Source organism: Engystomops pustulosus, chromosome 1 (genome assembly GCF_040894005.1).
Source record: "Engystomops pustulosus chromosome 1, aEngPut4.maternal, whole genome shotgun sequence".
Taxonomy (NCBI): domain Eukaryota; kingdom Metazoa; phylum Chordata; class Amphibia; order Anura; family Leptodactylidae; genus Engystomops; species Engystomops pustulosus.
In genome coordinates this window covers 96,814,563-96,831,033 of record NC_092411.1, presented here as the reverse complement: position 1 = coordinate 96,831,033, position 16,471 = coordinate 96,814,563, and the positions used below count along the sequence as shown (strand labels likewise).

The window sequence follows — 16,471 nt, the reverse complement described above, 5'->3', positions numbered from 1 at the left end:
CCACAGGCGACGCACAATGGGTAGGACACTTGTCTGTTACTACTGAGTGATATAATTATTGTGTAACCCAGCAATATACCCTGATATGCAGTCATGTGGATTGTGTCTCACTGGACTTTTTCTGTATTGGATTTCCTTTGCACTAAAAACCTATTAAGCATATTATTTTGTGAATGGCAGTACAAAATTGTGTTGTCTTGTGTTTAAATAAAGATTTATATGTAGTTGATTTTAGATGAACGTTGTAACTCCGTTTCTTTTGTGGTAATATGTATGTAACTTTTAGTTGCTGCTCCGTGAAGCCTCAACAACCGAACCCTAAAGTCAGAAGTTGCAGGGTCGTGTCTAGGGGCAACTGAAATTGTGTACACCGGGACTGATAGTGACAGGTTGGACTTATATTTGTGAAAATGCTGGATTTTTGTTAATAACAATGAATTCTTGAATGTGTTATTTTGTTAAATTGAGTACATGTAAGAAACTTGTCTTTGTGGGGGTACCCCTTTAAGATGGTGATTTTTAGCTGGTCCTACCTGGTAGAAATTGGCTTGACAGAAGTTAGTAATTTTAAAGAGTCTCTATACCCAGGATAGCCACATGTCAGTGACACCACCAATAAGATGGTCTTAGCAATTGCTTGTGTTAAAATATGTGATGCAAACTAAAGTTGATGCGGTCACATGGGGAGACTTGACTGATGGCACCTTTACTTATATCCTTACAAACCAACAATGGACCTTCCTGCTCGGACTGTAGTGTCTACAGTTAATTGGCAAAGGATGCTGGGTGTCGCACCTCCTCTTCTTAACTACTAAAGGAAAAACTAAAAACCCGAGTGAATATATGGATGTTTTAAAGAGTCTTTTCTAGTGTTTGGTTAATTCAGGACAGACATCCTACTTAATATTCTGTGCCGCTTCTCCCACAGCTCTGTTTGTACATGGTGAGCCTGGCAGGAAGCAAACCATTTGTCAGACTCAGTGTTTTCTAGTCCTTAGTAGAACTGGTCTGTGGGTGGGAAAAGCGAAAAAGGAGGTGATCAAAGCTGAGCCTTGTCCATTTTAAGTAGTATGATATTTTTTTTTTTGCTCTTTTGTTGCATTCTTTTCAAAATAGCAATGAAACACAAGCTTGATCCTGTAGAGTACAAAGCAGTATGGTGATGTTAAATGTATTGATTCTGTCGCTTACCAAGTTTTATTCCTTTACATGCTGCAAACATTGACCTTGAATATAACCAGAACAAAAGTGAAGAGCAAACAGTATTACAGCACCTAAAGCATTACACAATGAAGAGCGTAATTCACATCTGCAAACATCTACTACAACGGGTATAAATATAGCCCTCTCCTCAGCTTGAAGCCTATCTTTAGTTATTTCTATAAGACGTCACACATTGATTTCCTTTGATATAATACTACATTGAAGCACTATGGCTTTGTTATAAACATTGGTGTCATGCTGAATTGTTTTGCACGCCCAGTCTGCTGTAGACTAGACAGGGTGTATTCACACATTCAGTTTTTCAGATGCAGTTTACAATTTCCATACCATGAGTGGAGTGAAAAAAAGAGGAGGAGTATCACCATTCAATGATATGTTCTCACCCATTATGATGCACACCTACTTTTTACATTGACAACTGCATCTGAAAAACTGAATGTGTGAACGCACCCTCAGGTTTCTCAAACCTGTTGTATGCACTTCATCTGAATCAACAGAATATGGCCACTCAAATATATACTTTAAATTAGCTGTATATCATATTTACTTTTAAACAGACTGAAAACGCATGCTTAAAAACTGACCAAAAACGCCATGTGTGGCACCACCCTTAGGTCTAAGCGCACCTACATTCAGGAGTAGCTCTTCCCGAACGTGCTTGAATTGTGTTGAGTTTAACACTAACAATTAATGTTTCTATGAAATGTAACAGAATCTGGGATTATGTTGTCAGCTGCTACGGTGTCCTGTCGGAGCATGAGGGGAGTCTAGCTGAGGCCCACCGGTGCTATGTTAGTGCTGTTGCTAGGATTGTTGCGGAGCCTGGAGTGGGAGCTCCAATAAAGTCCTTGCCCTGTCTTTTGTCAAACTGCATATAAAAATCTGAATCTGTATTTTATTTGTATGACCTTGAGGCTGACATAAAATGAGTTGGCGAGCCTGAATTGATGTTCTGGTTGGCTCTTCTTGGCTGTAAAGATTTCTACTTGTACTATGGCTGCCGTTTACACTGTACTGGGGAGAGCTGGTGTGCCGTTGGGGAGTATGGCTGTTGTTGGGGAGAGCTGGTGTGCTTGTGCCTTTGGTTCCATACTCCGAGCAACCCACCCATACACCCACTGCTGTTGTGTTTTAGGTTGGAGGGATGTATCTACACCAGCACTGGATTCCTGCCGTACGTGAATTATAAAATTGCCTTCTGATTATTTTTGTGTGTTTTAGATCTGGAGATGTCGGAGTTACAAGAAGTTCAGATCACGGAGGACAATGTTAATATGCAGGACCCCTTAAAGGTAAGATTGTAGCTGTGAACATCTTGAACCTTATAACCTCCTTATCCTTGATTCTCACAGCTTTCTCTCTCTCTCCTCCATTCAGGCAGCTGAGCTAGCAGCAAAACTACTAGCAGTGCAAGAACAGGTACTTTCTTTATTAAGATGAAAACTCTCAACCCTTTATCTTTGTTGTCACGGTCATGTTTCTAGTTCAAGCATAAAACAGAAGCTTGTCTTTTTGATAGATAATTTGATAAAAAGGCTTAAGAAGCTTGAGCTTAACCATATATTTAATAAAGGTGGTAGTCTGTATATTTAATGATTTATATGGCTCTTATATAACACCTGTTATATGAATCCCACATTATTTGCGTCAAATATTAGAGTGCAGTCACACCTGCGTTTCCATAGAAGCGCATACGCGTTCTGGCCGATACCCACCCCCGTACTTAGCGCTGCGTTTGTTTACATATGACTGCACCCATAGGCTGTTCCTGGGGTACGGACAAACATGCTACTGCAAAGTGCACAGGGTCCCAATCACCTATGGGTTTCCAGTGAAATGCATGCGATCAGTAACCAACAACCTATGTCTTGCATTTAAACAGTACAAGACACCTTGGTGGGCATTTATTAAACTTTTTTTCTTTTTCTTTTTTTTTGTGGCTTTTTTGGGACTTTTGGTGTTATTTTGCAACGTTCATCATGATCATTTTTAATCTTTCATGGCAAATGATGTCAAGCATCACTTCCAGGGCTGTTTTTGGGTAGCGTAAATAAAAGGTTATTCATTACTTTTTGGCTTTCCTATAGAATTTCTTAGGAATTGGTACTTGGTCACTAGCGCTATCTGATGATTCTATGCTTGACTCTACATATTCAGGAGTATTTGGTAGAGCAGCTGCTGAATCTCTTTTATGATAACATTTCTTATGTGAATTTCCTTTTTGTCGAGGTTTGTGTATTGAGGCTGGACTATTTGTTGCATTGTCATTTTATGTAGCTGTGCAGAATTTGTTTCTCACATCTGACTCCTGTTTTCATTTTCTTTGTCCTTTGACGACTTTGCGACATTTTGCAGTGGAGACATTTCTGTGACATTTGACAAAAAGTTGCAAAAAAGGATGGGATTTAATACCCCGCAAAAAAATATGTCTGGCAAAAAAAAAAAAACAGATAGACAGGTGCAAATAAGCACCAGACAAAAGAAAACTATGATAAATCTCCTCCCCTGATGCTGGTCACGGATCTCATGCGTTTATCTTGGAACACATATGTGATTATATGTTTAATCTTTTATTAATATCTTTCCAGCATTCTGGTATATGTCTCATTTTTTGTATATCTCATGGTATAGAAACATTCAATCGAAACTCCCTATGGGATGGTGACAGTCACAATTCAGGGCTCCCCCAAACCCAAGAGGCCAGCGATTGTAACATTCCATGATGTGGGGATGGACCGTGAGTATGAGGGCTGTCTGTATTCGTCTGTTGAGTGTTGTGTACGTCTGTCTTGGCTGTTGTTTTGTGGTCTGTCTCTGTCTTTCCAGGGCTTGTGGGGCTCTTCTGTCTTTGTGTGGTGTTATTTATGTAATTCGATGTAGTGGCTCACCTATTACTTTTCAGGCATATTACGTGCACAGTATGTAGGGCAACGGATCCTAGTATTCATTGTCATGGTGGACAATGTTGTAAGCATCTGAATGAAAGCTTTAAAGTGGGCACATAGACGTGTCTCAACGTACTTAGAAGTGAGCCCCGGATAGCTATGTCATGTGTGATGAGGATTGTGAAAGTTCTTTTACCCCTTTCAATCCCTGTCCTATGTATTTATTCCATTAGATTTGCTTTGCTAAATGTTTCTTTGTGTTCCCATCTAATTTTTGTTATTTCTTCTCTCAGATAAACTGTGTTTCCGATCGCTCTTTGAAAATGAAGATATGTATGAGATTGTGAAGAATTTTGTTGTTTGCCACATTGATGCTCCAGGACAAGAGGAGGGGGCAGCTGTCTATCCTGCTGGGTGAGATTTCTGTATTAATAAAAAATATTTTAAGCCTAGACCTTGGATACTGTCAATAGGTAGCGGATGGTCAGGTTATTTCAGCTTTAGTATGCAGTTGCAATAAAGCTGGGACAGATTAGGGATTGTAAGGTACTTCTGAAACCATAACTTCAAAGAATCCCCCAGATCTGGTAAATTTGTCACATCTATGTATGCCTTGACACCAGTGCATATCTGGCAATACTTAGCTATTAGGTTATTGGAGAATGCCCTAAAATGTCAGACTATATTGTTATTGCGCAGTTTATACTGTATGTCAGGAAGCCTTTGTATATACTACTTTCCTGTCAGATGTATGAAATCTATTTACACAGTTTTCTTATCTCTATGTGCTTCTTTTTACTGTCTTATTGTGGATTCCTATTCAGGTACCAATATCCTTCACTTGATCAACTGGCTGAAACTATCCCATCTGTGCTGCAGTACCTGAAGTAAGTAAATGTAAAGATAGACATCCAAAGTTTCAATTGCATTACATCTGCACTAGTTGTATGTAACTTTTTTTTTTCTCTCTGTTTTTTTTTCTTTCTTGTTTGTATGTTTTTTTTATTACAGTTTTCCCAGTATTATTGGGATTGGTGTTGGTGCAGGTGCATACGTCTTGGCCCGATACACGGTAAATTACTTTGATTTGTGTCTTATAAAAAGTGTGAGTAATGGCCGGGTTCCTCTGTGTCATAGATTCAGTTAGGCTTTAGGCTGATCCTAAGGGTATCATCCAAAATCCTTATCTTCTCTCGCCATTTAATCCTGGACTTTATTGTGCTGAGGACACAAGGCCATTACTTTCTGAAGTAGTGTCAGTGGACGTAATAGATGGCCTAGACCAGGTCTCCAAACTCATTTTCACTCATTTTATTACTGTATCTGCTCATTCTTCTAAGAAGGTACATATATACAGAATTATAATCTGCCGTACAAAGCTGAACATTTTCTTGAATATACTCATGGCCAGCATGTGTCCCTTTTGTCAGCGCATTGCATTCAATAAGTCTACTTCAGATTGGATGTGTAAATTACTTTATTGCAGTGCACTGAAATAAAGAAATTTTATAGATCCAATTTGAAGTAGACTTATTTAAGGCCGCACATTGGCAAACCTGGTTTTTTAATTTCTCTATGTACAATATCTGTTTAGAGCCAGTTACTCTGCAGTATTTTATTTGGAAGCCAAAGCCAGCAGTGGAGCAATTTAGGGAAAAGCTGAAACATTTGCTCTACATATGGACTCAATTCTGAAGAGTTTCAAGTTGTTGCTAGCATGGCAGTGGGTCACTATTAAAGGAACTTACGATTAGTATGACTGCCTGGACAAAAAGGAACATATGTAGGGCTGTATTTTGATAAAAATGTTATTTTTAAGTATAAATCAGACCTTGTATCAGGGGCGTAACTTTAGGGGCTGCAGAGGTTGCGATCGCACCTGGGCCCAAGAGGTTTAGGGGGCCCATAAGATGTCACTTTCCCATATGAGAAGACTATTACTATAAACCATACATTATAGTCGGGGGCCTGGCACAGACTTTGCACTGGGGACCATCAGCTTCTAGTTACGCCACTGTCTTGTATTATATTGTATTATTGAAACTCCTTTGCCTTTGTTCTTTTTTTCCTCACAGCTCACTCATCCTAACACAGTGGAAGGTCTGGTTCTCGTTAATATTGATCCAAATGCCAAAGGCTGGATGGACTGGGCAGCACATAAGGTAAAATGATGTTTTCTTTACCTTCTCGATTAAGTAGGTATAAAATGCTAGTATTGTACAGCAGAATCTGCATTGTTTGCCTGTTAGATGGTTCTATAAAGGGTTTGTGGCTTTAATGACTTTCAAAATAGACCAGATCCATTAGCTATTGGCATGCACCAAATTTATGGTGGCAATTACAGATCTAAAGTAACCAAGAGAGAGTGAAAAACCAAAAAATTTTAAAATGTTTGTTTTAAGCTGCACTGAATGTATCACATAGAATTTAGATTATCTTGCTGATCTTGCCTCAGATTTCTGAGTATTTCTCCCCCCATTGTACATTTTTCTAATAATTCTTTTATTTATATAGCACACACAGATTACGCAGCGCTGCACAGAGCTTGCCAAATTGGTCATTTTTAATTTCTAAAATTCTCATTGATAAACACTTAACGTAATTTTGAAGTAGATTTTCCTATTGCAAGTCTCTGCAGAATATCTGCTGCATCTGTAGTAATATCCAGGGACCATTAAGGGGCCAAATATACATGAACTGTTACTTTACATGGCTTTCTTTTCTGCATTTTGCAGCTGACAGGCCTCACTTCATCCATCTCAGAAATGATTCTGTCTCACCTCTTCAGCACTGTGAGTAAATATCCTGCATACCATGTAATATTGGGCATGCTGTCAATAAAATGCTTATATGTGTGTGTGTACCTATGTTTGTGCAGGAGGAGCTTTCTGGAAACTCGGATATTGTGCGTCAGTACAAGACAGCTATTTTAAACTCTCCTATTCTCGGCAACAACCACCTGTACTGGAACAGCTACAACAGGTAAGCTGCCCATAGACATATTTGGGTTACATCAGAGTATTGTAGTTTTAACTGCTTTCATAGTAATTATATGAAGATATGATTTGCAACTTTCAATGACTTGTAGATGTGACCATGAGGTTATCATAACCTTGGTTAGTTACTGGTAGAAATGACTTGAGGTTATCGTGAACCTTGGTCTAGTTTCCTACCATCCCCCTAATGCAATTAAACAGTATTCCTTGGCAAACATACACTGTGTCCCAATCACAAGGTGCTTACCATCAGCTAATATGTTTCTTTAACTTTAGCTAGTACTTTGTCATGGAAATCATAGACTGGTTATTTATAGCATTATATTTCATAGATATTACCTCGGTATCATGGGGAAAATATCTTCCAAATTCTCATTGAATGATTTCTGTTTCTTTTAAGATGCAAACTGAATCCTTCACAATTGCCCTCTTTATACATAGTAATTGTAACTGTATAAGTATATTTAATGGAAATGACCACTGTCAACAAGTTCTGTTGTGTTGATAAACTTTGAACATCCATGCTATGTTCTGTTTACCTGCAGTCGCCGGGATCTGAATCTGGAACGTGGAGGTGATGTCACTTTAAAGTAAGCAATATGAAATTCTAAAGATACGTATCTCATCATACTAGCCTTGTTTGTATTATACTGACTTACTGCTTATTATGTACAGATGCCCTGTGATGCTAGTGGTTGGGGATCAAGCTCCTCATGAGGATGCAGTGGTAAGGATAATTCTATCTATGCTATATGTTGGATCTATTTTGTGAATCTTCTATTGTGACCCATTCTGTGGCTTTTCAGGTCGAATGCAACTCTAAGTTGGATCCAACACAGACTTCATTCTTAAAGGTGAGTTAGTAGATGAGTTACATACTGCGACCTCTGTGATTTAGACTGGTATGTTACAAGGCTGATGCATAAGGTGCTCCGGTAGATTTTACTCTGCTGTTTGGTAATGGATCCTCAAGTTGTGATCCAGAACCATTTTCCTATCTGTTCTGGACACTGGGTCAAGGGTCTATTCCTTCATGCTACCAAAAATGTTGAATAAATGCTAAAAGCCACATCTTTAGTGTTCGTGAAATGTTGGCACTTGCCTCTTTTGCCCTTCTAACACTTTCCACCGCTTTTCAGTTGGGGCTTCCAAGGACCAACAAACTTATTACACTCAAAACGGTTATAGATTTGCCTTCTGGTGCTTGGACAGTGAGAGATTTACTGCATTTTTTAATGAGATACCGTATATACCTGTTACTATGCTGGGCACTTTTTACTCCAACTGCAATATGACATACTATTCTTAGCAAATGACCCCCCCCCATATGTTTGCTGCAGAAACAACCCCACTTTGATAAATGTCTTTTTTTCATGATATATGTGGATGCTTCAGTATGTGTACAGTTTTTATATCTTTATGGTATTGGCTGTTTGCGCATTAAATATTAGGATCGCAGATACATGTCAGTTTTGTATGGGTTCCAAATGAAATAACTCCTGCAGCTTTTACACTTGGTCAGCTTTCACAGCTTATGAGGCTATATTTAGGTACTGTAGGTCTGGGGAGGCCGGTTTGGCAGATCGGTGTACTTAGGCTGCCAACAAAAAAAAACACAGAAGGGGAGTTTTTGGGATAGCTAGTAGGTTGGATATTCCTATGTTTAGACAGGGATGAAATGTTCTTTCTTTTAACTATTTGGGATTTTTTTATTTTCCAGATGGCAGATTCTGGCGGACAACCACAAATAACACAGGTAAATTTCAAAAAAGTCAAAACCGAAGATATGCAAAAACTTCTTTACACTAGTTTAAACACTTTTATAGGGTGGCTCATAAATTCTATATTTCTAATATTGTAATTGGAATTGAACATTTATTCCAAATGAACATTTGAAACCTGCAGCCAAGATGCATGTAATTCTTTTATATGCTTCCTAAAGGGAACCTGTCATCAGAAATCTTCCTAATAAACCACTTCCAGTATGTTGTCAAGCAGTTGAACAGCTTCCAGATCATGTTTCTTTCATGGCCCAGCTTGGTGGCATCATCCAGAAAATCAACTTTGAAGTTAGATGTATAAAGTCAGGGAGGCAGAGAGTTTAACATTTAAGTCCAGTTCTTCCTGCCTCTGAACACCTCCTCCCATGTGATTTGACATCATGCGGTGGACCTCAGGAGATCTGATCAATGTTGTCTCTTGATACAGGACCATCAATTACAGTGGAGGGGGCACTTTAAGGCAGGAAAATCTTAACTTCAGTGTTAAACTCTCCGCCTCCTTGACTTCACAAAATTAATTTTACATCTCGCTTCAAAGCTGTTTTTCTGGATGATGCCACCAAACTAGGCCATGAAAGAAACATGATGTAGAAGCTGCTCAGGTGCTTAACAACATACTGCTAGTGGTTTATTAGGCCCATTTCTGATAATAGGTTCCCTTTAAGGACATTGGTTGTGGTGTACCGGGGTCATACTACCCAGGATACACCTCTGTCAGCCAGAGTGGAGAGCTTTTAGAAAGTGGCACCACCACGATCAGTGCAATCATATTTTTTATGAAAAGGCAGGTATTTTACACACTACCATCCATATAGGTGATCACTGCACAGTGGATGAAGCGAGATGCAGATGTCTGCGTTTCCTTTCTAGTAAACTGCAAGCTCTCATCCCATTCACTTTTATGGCAGTCCAGCCTGCATTATCTCAGACTCCCTCACAAAAAACAATGGAAAATCTTCTTCTATACACGCAAAATGCTGAGATGCTGCAAATTGTGTCTCTTATACACCTTGATAAACTACTATTCAACTGTTAAATACCTGGGCAGCCCAGATAGTTTTAGGAGTCACATGACTAACGCCTTATTTAGTTCTATCCAATTCTACTATATATGTACTACAATAACAAATCAGGCCTCACCCTTTTTTTTTTCTAGAGAAAGGATATTTCACCAATTAAGGGCGAATTCACTCAACCGTTGGGGGACGTATATAAGGCCGCTGTATATACTTCCCCCTTAGGCTGGCAATGGGTGCACGGAGCGGTACGGTGCAGCCCCGTACCTTTCTGGACCTGGGAAAAGATAGGACATGTCCTATCTTTTCCCGTATTACGGCGCTGTGCGGCATGTATCTAAATGGAGAGGTACGGGGGCTAGCAGCGCTCAACCCATCCTCCTCTTCTGCGTGCCGACGTGTGCCCTCCGTGCTACGTTGGTGTGAATGCAGCCTAAAGATGTGTGGGAAAAATTTTAAATACAGGCGGTCCCCTACTTAAGGACACCCGACTTACAGACAACCCATAGTTACAGACGGACCCCCCTGCCCACTGTTACCTCTGGTGAAGCTCTCTGGATGCGTTACTATAGTCCCAGACTGCAATGATCAGCTGTAAGATGTCTGTAATGAAGCTTTATTGATAATTCTTGGTCCAATTACACCAAAAATTTTGAAACTCCAATTGTCACTGGGGCAAAAGAAAAAAAATTGTCTAGAACTTCCATTATAAAATATACAGTTTCGACTTACATACAAATTCAACTTAAGAACAAACCTCCAGACCCTATCTTGTATGTAACCCGGGGACTGCCTGTACACGATTTCTGTCTGTTTCTTCATGGGGGAGTTCAGTAACACATTTATGCATTTAAAATTTAGAGCCACTCGCCATGCTGTGATGATTTTATTAGTACGGTTTTGGAAAACTTTTATATTTCTTTTTATTCAATGGAAATGAGGATGTAGAAACAGCAATTTGGACAGCATGAATTAATTTTATATTTTTATTGATGGTAACCGTATCTTGGCTGCTTCATCACCAGTTACTGGGGCATCTAGGAAGTTGAACTGACTTGAATGGGATAACACAGATATAGTGGCAGTACCTGTGCAATCTTCATGGGTTTAGTGGGTTCTTGTCTTTATGGAGTTCCTGTTTCCTTTATGGAGTCCCTGTATAGTGTAATCTCCATACAGAGCTGAATCATTAATAGAAATATGCTCTAGGTATGGAAAGAGCCTTATTATGATGTAGATGGAGTTGAGAAGGATTACTATGGGAGAAAGAAGCAGAAAACAGGCAAAGAGTAGTTGCTTTAGTCAATGAAGTATATAACAAACTTAAATTTCTTCAGAGGTTTAGTTATGTTTTCAGGTATTGCTTATTGAATTGTCACTAGTGATATACATACACAGAATATCCATAAATATCATACAAAATATATTTTAGGTCCTATCATCTCTTATTTCATAATGATGGTCTGACTTATTCTTTCCTTGCTATCATAGCCTGGAAAACTCGCTGAGGCTTTCAAGTACTTTGTACAAGGAATGGGCTACAGTAAGTATTGACATTTCTATTCGCTACACTGTCTCCATATGTTTTGTCATCTAAAGAAGGCCGTGCCTTGCAGCTGTCCTCTTAAAATGGTGGCTTTAGAAACAATTTTACGCTCCTCAGACTTAACAGCTAAGCTGTGTTGCAGGACAGATGTTGGTCTATTCCGGCTCCAGTCGAATCTCAATTACCCATACATATAAACACAACATTATGTCTGGCTGCAGTCTTCTGGCTGTGTTTAGACCATAAACCAATGAGCAGCACACATGACTGTTTTTAATGGAGAAATCTTCAGTTTTCAGAGATTAATACATCTTCTACGAAGACCAACAAATGTAACTTTGTAACTTTTCCACAGATTAACATGCTTACCAGTTCCATTTACCCTGACATTTACCCATGCCACACAATTTTATATATATTCAATATAGTTTATTGAAAAGAAAGGCCAAATGTAAGCAAAAGTCAACTACATGTACCGATCATTTTCAGGGCACACATATCAAGGATCACGCAGGATCCATGTACAATGTAACTTCACAGAAATTGTGCATGGTGAAGAGGTAGCAATCTCATATAAAGATACAAGCAGTGAGCTATAGCTTGGTAGCTCTTGAGTCATGCCCTACAATAGTGGAAAATGGTCAGACTTTATAACAGAATGGAGAAAACAGGACTCACAAACACAAGGCATTATAACATGAGATACCTCTAAGGTACTATGTTGTCAAAGAGTTTAATCATGTTACATAACCATAAAGATTAAGAGAAGACAGTACAGAGAGAGAGAGAGATGGGGAGGGGTACAGGAAGGGAAACACATGAGGGAGGGAAGCGAGACCACCTATTGGATGGAATTTTTATACACTAAAATCTATAAAACCGTATCTGCAGATGCACAGGGGGGGGGATTTATCATAATTCTCTGCGAGCAGAACTGTTCTATTTGCCCGTGGCAGCCAATTAGAGCTCAGCATTTGTTTTGCCACAGATGTTTATAAAATGAAAACTGAGCTCTGATTGGTTTCCATGGCCAACAAGAACAGATTTACCTCAGATAAATCTTCCCCACAGAATCTAACGTTATGACTTTTTTTGTCATTGCCTTTTTTAGTGGAATGACTAAAGGAGTTTGCCTCCTTTTTGGAATATAGATAAAACTGGCAATCCACAATGTTTACTTCTGCTGTAATATACAGTGTACACAGTGGCTTAGTCTTTGAACTGGATAAAATGAATGAGCCCCTTAGGTCAAGTGTTCCTTCAGGATAGATGCATTTCCTACGTTCGTCAGCTTATATGCCCCTCCATAGGACCATCGACACATTCCATACTTGTACATTTAGGGCTCTTAAATTTTACTCAACTGACTGAGAAGAATATTGATTTTCTCCATCTCATAACGGAGCGTAAGGACCCCATTGACGGCTGTCCTGCTTATTGGGCTCAGATTGCAGTCCCAGTCCTGACTGTTGCTTTCAGTAGTTCCAGTAGTTTTCATTTGTCTTGCTATTTCTTCTCCCCAGTCCCCCACATTCTGGATAAGAAGCGCAGTATGGGGTGAAGTATCTTTGAAGAACCTATTAATCCCCATTCTGTTTCACTGCTCTTGGTCCTTGCACCCTTGCTGCTTTTTTGTCACCCAGCTTTTGTCCAGGTGTCTGGGCATGGACACTCACCTCACCCTTTGTGTGCTTATAATGTACTTTTATATTTTGTGTCAGCTTAAACCTTGATACCTAGCTACAGTACCTTTTTGTGTCAGACGAGCTCAACTCCTTGTCGCTTATCTGAACTATGGAGGAGTTCTTATTTAGCGCCTGATGACCCTATAACCTTTCACCTGTTACCTGTAAGCATGGCTAGCCTACTTTAGACTGCTGACCTGTAGCTTCCAAGATCCCTCAGCTACACCACATGTTAGTTTTGTCACTGTGATGTCACTTATTTCTAAACATTCTTTGTTCTATCGTTTTAATAGAAGGGGCTCACAGAGGCCACTTTATTGAGTACCTTGGTTTTTTTCCCTGGATAGTAGAATTGAAACCACAGCTTTGTGGAGACTTGGATGGATGATCCTAAAGTGAAGATTCTGGTTATTTATGTCTATTCCTTCTCTCATTCTGTTTTCTCTTTTATTTTGCAGTGGCGTCCTCCTGCATGACTCGTCTGTCTCGCTCCCGCACCGCCTCTCTATCCAGCGAGGGGAATCGCTCACGCTCTCGTACCCTGTCACAGAGCAGCGAGTCGGGGGCAGGGCAACAAGGAACGTTCACGGAGGTGACCTGCTGAGAAGCCGGGATGCTGGGGACATGTGATCACCCCACTCTGTCTGTTTGAGGGGAAGGCTTTAGCGGAGCTAATTAGGAAACTAAACACAAACCCAGACTTCACACGAGAGATAACAAGATGTCTGTTCCTGTCTTTCTTTCTCTCCCATCTCAAGTTTTTTATTACCCTCTTTTCTGATCACTTTGCCTTTCTTATTTTATACTTACAAGAAATGTGCAGGGTTTGCTTATCTTGGAGTAGCTTACAGCTGAATAGACTAACCTGAGATCACAAGGGATATCTAGTTATCTAATGTTGCTTTTTCTTCAGTATCTTGCGTAATAGTTTTTTTCCCCCCATTCCTCTTTCTTATTTTAATCTGTTCAAAGCAAGGCAGAGTATGGAACAGTTCTTTACAGTTCCACCTCAATGTATTTTTAACACTTGTATTATCCTAACAAGCCCTCCCTGGCACATAATAAGTTATAATGTGGGATAAATTCACCTCCTAACATTATGCCCAAAAGAAATTGAGTTTGGGGTGGGGCACTTGAAGGGGAAAGTTCTCAAAGGTCCAACCACTGGAATACTTATAACTTGTAGGTCTCTGTAAAGATTGCCGCACAATGAAATATTTTATGCTACCAAGCTTAAAGCTGCTTCCTTTACCTTGCAGTAGTAGTGTTTTAATGCCTTTTTATACTTTGCCATAACTATCCCCGTTGCCACTTGCTCAGGGTTGCTTCCGTGAGTCTTAGGGGGAGATTTTACAAGACTAGTATTTGCTTTTTATTTGTATAAACATGTAGATAAAGCACAGGATAGATAAGTTGTCTTTTTTTTCTTTTAATAAAGGTGTAGATTGGTTGGGGACTTGTATAGTTATAAGATGAAATGTGTCACATATTACACTATCTATAACAATGCCTAGATGTAATATCAGTGAACTCCCCCTGTGTGTATTAGATTATACCATTAATGCCGGACATCTATACTGTTATTTAGCCAGTGATCAGTTCCTCTCCTCTGCAATATGAATTTTAAATAGTGGGTTTTTGGATATTAATTTTCAAAGAATATACTAAAATATGCCTTCATCAAGACCATGAACAGCTAAGAATCACTAGTGCCAACTGCAGACCATGACTTCAAGAAAACAATCAGTATTGTACTATGATCATTGTGCCAACCATCCACTGCTTCACTACTTCGCCTTGAGTGTTTTCACATCACATAATATGTATACACAGACTGTTGCCAGAACCATTATGTATATGCTTTCATTGAAGGGCAAGTGACTTTATGCACTATTAAATCATAAAAACTTGATGCGTGTCTATGGATTTAAGACTTGCCAAGCGGTGAGAATGGAAAAGCTTTGCTTCTTTTACTGTTAGTAAATGAAAGATGCTTTTTTTTTTTAACTATACTTAGTGCTCCTTTTTTGTGCCCAACATACTAATGCAGGCATTATAAATGCTGAATTATCTATATTAAAAGTGAGTCTTGTACTCTATACAGTCTAATGTTAAAGGGATTGTTAGCAGCAAAGCGGAAGTATGCCCATCATTAAAATCCTATATAGCAGGTCTTGACCATATGGAGTAGATAATGTTAGTGGATGAACAGACAATCTACTATGTATTGGGCTGCCTGACAGCTCTCTTCACACATACTTTTCAGAAACTAAAATCAGGCTTGTTGTATATTAACATTCCCAATGATTTCTTGCCCTACCATTAGTTCTGTGGTAGTTGTGGTTATTGTCTCTCCCTATGGTATATAATGTGCATGCTGACAGATTCAGACAGTTTATAGCCAGCTTAACCTGGAGGGTTATGTCAGTCCAGTTGAGGACAAGTAGCAAATTAAACTTGACTCTACTTTGATTTAAAGGATTTAAAACCATCTTTTATACCTTGGACACTTTATAAGCCTTTCTCAGCAATCTTTCATTCTCTGTTGGCATGCCTGTCAATGCACCTGTTTTGTCTCTGGAAGATGTCAGTAAGGTAAAGGTGCGATACTGGGTATTGAAAAACAGAAAGTAATCACACAAACCGGTACGGCTATGCTTCTGGTGTAAGAAGAAACACATTTACATAAAGATCCAAAAAAGCTTAAGTGTCCTACATAATGCTGTTTGTGTCTGTCATATGGAGGAAAAGAAAAAGTGCTTTACCTTACAAATAAATATAGGGTTGGCATTCTGTGATGCTGACCCTACTGAAAGGTTTAATTTTTGAAGTTCGTGCATAGAGAAAGAGGCTTCATCACATTTAGAGTTTGGGTGTTCTGATGGGCTGATGTATAGAAGGGGGCATTCTGTATAGGATTCCTTTTGTTGTACTCTTATAATTTCTTTTTAGTTTTTTTTTTCCTCACACTGTAAAATAAAATATTAAAGAAATTCTATGTGTGATCATTTTAATTATTTTTTTTTGTTTCCATAAATTAAAAAAAAAAATTATAAACACACACACACTGGAAATCAAAATTAGAGGATACACAATTTCCGAAATTTCGAAAGGTCAAGTATATATCCTAATATGTGTAAAATAACAGTATTCTAAGCTTATTTCATAAATTGCGTTTATTCAAAAGCATAGAATAAAAATGTTAATGAGATAATTGTAAAAGAACACTGATCAAAATTAGAGAACACTTTTAGATGCCTGCAAGTTATTGTTGTTAATCTGGAACCTGGTGCAATTTTTTTTTTAATTATCTCGCAATCCCTATTTAACTAGCAGCC

The 16,471-nt window shown here is 38.9% G+C and overlaps 1 protein-coding gene across 3 annotated transcripts in view; it reads left to right on the top strand.

Annotated features, from left to right (window-relative positions):
• NDRG2 (NDRG family member 2) overlaps positions 1 to 16,126 on the top strand; it is a 46,453-nt gene extending 30,327 nt beyond the window's left edge. For 2 of the 3 annotated variants that reach the window (XM_072149289.1, XM_072149281.1), the window contains exons 2-17: positions 2,446 to 2,516; positions 2,602 to 2,643; positions 3,856 to 3,961; positions 4,403 to 4,523; positions 4,934 to 4,996; positions 5,121 to 5,181; positions 6,185 to 6,271; positions 6,845 to 6,901; positions 6,988 to 7,091; positions 7,651 to 7,695; positions 7,781 to 7,832; positions 7,912 to 7,959; positions 8,826 to 8,861; positions 11,394 to 11,445; positions 12,972 to 13,005; positions 13,592 to 16,126. In XM_072149289.1, coding sequence (XP_072005390.1) covers positions 2,454 to 2,516; positions 2,602 to 2,643; positions 3,856 to 3,961; positions 4,403 to 4,523; positions 4,934 to 4,996; positions 5,121 to 5,181; positions 6,185 to 6,271; positions 6,845 to 6,901; positions 6,988 to 7,091; positions 7,651 to 7,695; positions 7,781 to 7,832; positions 7,912 to 7,959; positions 8,826 to 8,861; positions 11,394 to 11,445; positions 12,972 to 13,005; positions 13,592 to 13,763 — 1,143 coding nt within the window. In that variant the 5' untranslated portion in view covers positions 2,446 to 2,453 and the 3' untranslated portion in view covers positions 13,764 to 16,126. The remainder of the gene's footprint in view (positions 1 to 2,445; positions 2,517 to 2,601; positions 2,644 to 3,855; positions 3,962 to 4,402; positions 4,524 to 4,933; positions 4,997 to 5,120; positions 5,182 to 6,184; positions 6,272 to 6,844; positions 6,902 to 6,987; positions 7,092 to 7,650; positions 7,696 to 7,780; positions 7,833 to 7,911; positions 7,960 to 8,825; positions 8,862 to 11,393; positions 11,446 to 12,971; positions 13,006 to 13,591) is intronic. The other variant, XM_072149298.1, reaches the window with a different exon arrangement.
• Positions 16,127 to 16,471: the final 345 nt, after the last annotated feature.